Source organism: Nicotiana attenuata, unplaced genomic scaffold (assembly GCF_001879085.1).
Source record: "Nicotiana attenuata strain UT unplaced genomic scaffold, NIATTr2, whole genome shotgun sequence".
Lineage (NCBI taxonomy): Eukaryota > Viridiplantae > Streptophyta > Magnoliopsida > Solanales > Solanaceae > Nicotiana > Nicotiana attenuata.
In genome coordinates, this window is record NW_017677287.1 from 6,028 (window position 1) to 11,242 (window position 5,215).

The following is a 5,215-nucleotide window of genomic DNA, read 5'->3' on the forward strand; positions in this document are numbered from 1 at the left end:
TACTTATAGTAGTAGTACTCTGTCAGACTACGTTAGTAAGAAGTATTATTCACTACGTGTTTCTCACTCTTCTTTGCTTCAGATTCTTTTCTAAATGATAGATGCAAATTCCATGGTAGCACTCAGGGAAAACCTTTGCAATTCCATTTGCAATAGCCTTGTGTCGATCTGACAAGAATATTAAATCATTACGAATCCCAATTGCTTTTCTTAATTCCCTGAAATACCATTCATATGATTCATTATTCTCTTTATCCACTACTCCAAAAGCTATAGGAAATATCTGGTTATTTGCATCTTTGGTAACACCCACTAATAGAACACCTCTATATTTATTTTTTAGAAATGTTCCATCAACAGCAATTAGTGGTCTACAATACTTCCACCCAGAAATTGATGCCCCATACATAAAAAACATGTAAACAAACCTGTAAAAAGAAAAGTAAATAAAATTCAGTTAACTTACACAGTATAATATACTGGAGATAAAGCTCATGCCACACGTCCTGTAAAATTTACGGGCATCAAACAAAAATTAACTATTTTATAATATTCTTCCAGTATAACATACTGAAGTTCCATTAACATCCAGTATAATATACTAGATAAAATAAACTAAAAATACAAAATTTTAGGTTGAACAGAACTCACCCAGTATATTATACAGGACAGAAAGCTTATAAAATACAGATATCCTATAAAATATACTGGATGACAACCACTAACATCCTGTATAATATACTGTACAAAATTAAATACAATAGATTGAAGAGAAGTCACCTAGTATAATTTACAGGAAAGAAAACTTTTACAATACACACGTCCTGTAAAATATACGGGAAGACAAACACTAACTTCCTGTTTAATATACTGCAGAAAATGAAATAAAATTGAAATACATAACTTAATATTTTGTTTTCTGTATATTAAACTGGAGTTATATACTGTTAAACCACTATGTCCCGTATTTAATAATGGACATAAAAAATCACTCAAAAAAAGTAATAAATAAAAAGAACTCATCCAGTATAATTTACAGGAAAGAAAGCTTATACAATACACACATCCTGTAAAATATACTGGACGCAACCATTAACATCCTGTATAATATACTAGACAAAATAAAATACAATAGATTGAACAGAACTCACCCAGTATAATTTACAGGAAAGAAAGTTTATCATAAATAAGAAATTTACCTGTTTTCTTCATCTCTCACAATATTTGTATATGATCCTGGATTTTTTTGTTCCATCATATACAAATATGATGGCAGCTGCTCATAATTGTGCTCAGTTGTTCCTCTTACCAAAGATAACCCCTTTTGAATAGCATGCCATGCTTTTCCATAACCAACATCAATTCCATGTGCTCTTTTCATCTCTGAAATGATAAACTTAGGTTTTACCTCAGTAGCTATGTCTCTTAAGTTGTCAATCACGTAATCTCTAATCACATTTGAAGTTGCTTGCCTTTGATATGATTTTCGAATATCAACTGAGCACTCATGTGTTCTCTGAAATTTAACTATTTTAAAAAGTGTTGATTCCTTAATTCTTGAACCTCGAACAGTCCAAGTACACTTTTCATCAGTACATACCAAAGAGTATCTCGTGTTACTTGACCTGTTAACATAGAACTCAAAATGCTCCTTTATAGCTGCTAAGCAAAAACATCTAATCATGGCATTTTTATCTTGAAAAACAGAACCAACTTTTACATCATCCAGTGATGCATTTTCCTTCAATATTATTGATGGAGATTCTTTTGCCTTTCCTTTTCCTTTCCTTTTTCTTCCTTCAATACTTTGTAGTGATTCAATGTGCTGATCTTCCACAGGAATTACAATTTCTTTTTCCATTGTAATATCATAAATTGGATTCTCCTGCTCTTCTTCAACTTGAGATATCAGCAACACTTGCTCTTACGGACCATATGTGTTTCTGTGCAATAACTGTTGATTATCAATTTCCATTATTGCATTACCTTCTAGTTGTTGATCTGGTTTTTCTGATATTTCAACAACAAATTTCGAATCTTTATAGTATGGATCATTTTTTAAAAGAATCATACACATAATAAGATCTTCATCTTTTGTCACTTCTATTCCCTTAGAAGTACCTAGGTTGATATTAAGCCATACATTTGCTTGAAACTTTTTGTTGTCAAGCTCTATAACTTCAAAAAATTTTCTAAGGAATTCTTCAAATGAAGTCCCATCATTTATCAGGAGGAGCTTCGTTTTATGATCCAAGTACTTGTAATCTGCTGTCCATTTGCCATCGAACGCAATAATCAAGAAATTTGTATGCATCCTGTATTTAATGAACCCAAATAATTAGATATCTAGAAATTATACTGTTTAAAAATATAATATTCATCCAGTATAATATACTGGAGAATAAGCTTACATACAGGTGATGTCCCGTAAAATATACTGGATTAAAACAAAACTCAATTATATTCTAGTCTTAGAACTTATCCAGTATAACATACTGGAGAAAAAGCTTAGACACAGGCGATGTCCCGTAAAATATACAGGATTAAAACAAAACTCAATTATAATCTAGTCTGAAAACAGAATTCGTCCAGTATAACATACTGGAGAAAAACATTACACACAGGTGACGTACTTTAAATTATTCTGGATTGAAATAAAACTCAACTATATTATAACATAATATCTACATTAACGAAACATACTTCAAGTGAATTACAATACATTTTTACAATAATTTACTGGAAACGTCCAGTAAATTATATTCTAGTCTAAATAGAACTCAATGATATGCTACTCTAAATAGAACTCGTCCAGTATAACATACTGGAGAAAATTTTAAACACAGGTGATTTCCTGTAAAATCTACTGGATTGATATAAAACTCAATTATATTCTAGTTTATGCAGAACCTACCCAGTATAACATACTGGAGAATAAGCTAACACACAGGTAATGTCCCGTAAAATATACTGGATTCAAACAAAACTCAATTATATTCTAGTCTTAGAACTTATCCAGTATAACATAAAAAATATTACACACAGGTGACGTCCCGTAAAATATTCTGGATTCAAACAAAATTCAATTATATTCTAGTCTTATAACTTATCCAGTATAACTTATTGGAGAATAAGCTTATACACAGGTGATGTCTCGTAAAATATACTGGATTCTATCAAAACTCAATTATATTCTAGTCTTAGAAATTATCCAGTATAACATACTGGAGAATAAGCTTACACACATGAGATGTCCCGTAAAATATACTGGATTAAAACAAAACTCAATTATATTCTTGTCTTAGAACTTATTCAGTTTAACATACTGGAGAATAAGCTTACACACAGGTGACGTCCCGTAAAATATTCTGGATTCAAACAAAACTCAATTATATTCTAGTGTTAGAACTTATCCAGTATAACATATTGGAGGAAAAGCTTACACACACGTGATGTCCCGTAAAATATACTGGATTCAAACAAAACTCAATTATATTATAACATAATATCTACATTAACGAAACATACTTCAAGTGAATTATAATGCTTTTTTTATGAGATTTCCAGTATAATAAGCTGGAAAAATCTTCGCTTTAGATATTAATTTAGAAACGTGCAACAAATTATACTCGCGCTATGTTCTACATTGAGAAAATTAGACAATAACACAGATTAAAGCATTAAAAACAAATCAAAAATTCGAAAAATTAAATTTTTTTACTGATACTTTGAATTTTATGGTTTGAATTCTTGATCGTAGAAGAAATTTAAATAATTAGACAAATTTTAGATAGAACTTACTTCGATTTGCAGATTGACGACGGAAATTTTGCTAAAACTTCGATTTGCAGATTGACGCAGAACGATTTTGCTAACACTTTGATTTGCAAATTAACGCCGGAAGATTTTGCGAATACCTCGATTAACGCCGAAATATTTTGCTAATATTTCGATTTACAGATTGACGGCGAAAATTTTCCTAATAACTCGATTTGAAAATTAATGCCGGAAGATTTTGTTAAGTTTTGTTAAAAGAAGAATTTAAGGTGAAGTCGCGTAAATTAATAAAAAAAGTAGGGGTATTTTAGTCAACAAAATGTTACCGCACTAAATTAGTGGCTAAATTTCGTTGACCGGTGATTATGTGGCTACATTTGATTGACCAGGCGAAAAACTGGCCATTTTTGGATTTTTCGCTATACTGAAGCTTGGTTGAAAAATATACCATTTTGGGAATTTTCTCAGTTACAACTTTCCTTCTTTCCATAAGCCAATTGTACTAATAATTACCCAACATTTCTAAAAAGAAATAATGTACAACTATTTAAGTATTTTTTCAAATACTACGAGTTTATCCACCTTAAGTTTCAGTAAATTGTTCAAGTTAACCTGCTAAGGTAGATAAGAAGTGCAATTATTTGTACTTGAAAGTAATCCATAACTTGCTGCTTATAGGTGTGAACTCAAAATACATTGAAGTGAGATGAAGCAGCATGCAATTAGAACGTTTTAAATTTTAAATCTCAGAATTATGCAAAATGATTTGGCTTGGTTTAAGAAAGCCTCCTCTAAGAATATTTCTCATAAAATAAGGGGTTACATATATGTTCCTCAGATAGACTTGTTATAATAATGCTTATTTAAATAGATGCTACATACAACTCTTAAGGAAGTAAAAATGAGTCTTTTCCAATGCCAGTCTTCTGGCAAACTAAATGAGAAGTGATTGATAATGAAAGTATGAAAGAAAGCAAAGCAAAAGCTCCTGAGTTCATTCTAGTTGGTAAACTGAGATGAAAGACATCAGAACACTCCCCATCCAAAGCTTCCCTTCCCTCTCTTCTACCTCACTGACAGCTTTAACGACTTTTCCTTGTCGATCTTCCAATATCTGTAAGAGCTTGCCTTCGGGGCTGTACTTCACAACGACTGCATGGAGCCGGCCACCAATATGCATGAGGTATTGGAGCTTTGCAGAGACGGGAAGCTTCAGCAAGAATTGACGAAGTGGTGGGTATATAGCATTTATGTAACTGTAAATGGTGCGCCGACAGTGGATTGCTACCCAAAACTCATTTCTTTCATTTGCTCTCACATTGTCAGGATATCCTGGGAGGATTGCTATTACTTCTGTGGTACCGGCTTTCTCACCTTTCAGCCAGTATTTTCGTAATCTACAAAGAAATAAAATACTAATTAGCCACAGGCTTATTCC

The 5,215-nt window shown here is 31.7% G+C and overlaps 2 protein-coding genes across 2 annotated transcripts in view; both read right to left on the bottom strand.

Annotated features, from left to right (window-relative positions):
• Positions 1–52: 52 nt before the first annotated feature.
• Positions 53–1,861, bottom strand: LOC109221360. The gene is made up of 2 exons (XM_019385838.1): positions 1,200–1,861; positions 53–428 (listed from the first exon to the last, which is right to left on the bottom strand). The coding sequence occupies exons 1-2, from the start codon at positions 1,859–1,861 to the stop codon at positions 53–55; spliced, it is 1,038 nt and encodes a 345-aa protein (XP_019241383.1).
• A 2,668-nt stretch (positions 1,862–4,529) lies between these two features.
• The window catches only part of LOC109221361 (protein STRICTOSIDINE SYNTHASE-LIKE 3-like), a 5,958-nt gene continuing 5,272 nt past the window's right edge, over positions 4,530–5,215 (bottom strand). The window contains exon 4 of the mRNA XM_019385839.1: positions 4,530–5,174. Within this exon, the coding sequence (XP_019241384.1) occupies positions 4,772–5,174 (403 nt within the window). The 3' untranslated portion in view covers positions 4,530–4,771. The remainder of the gene's footprint in view (positions 5,175–5,215) is intronic.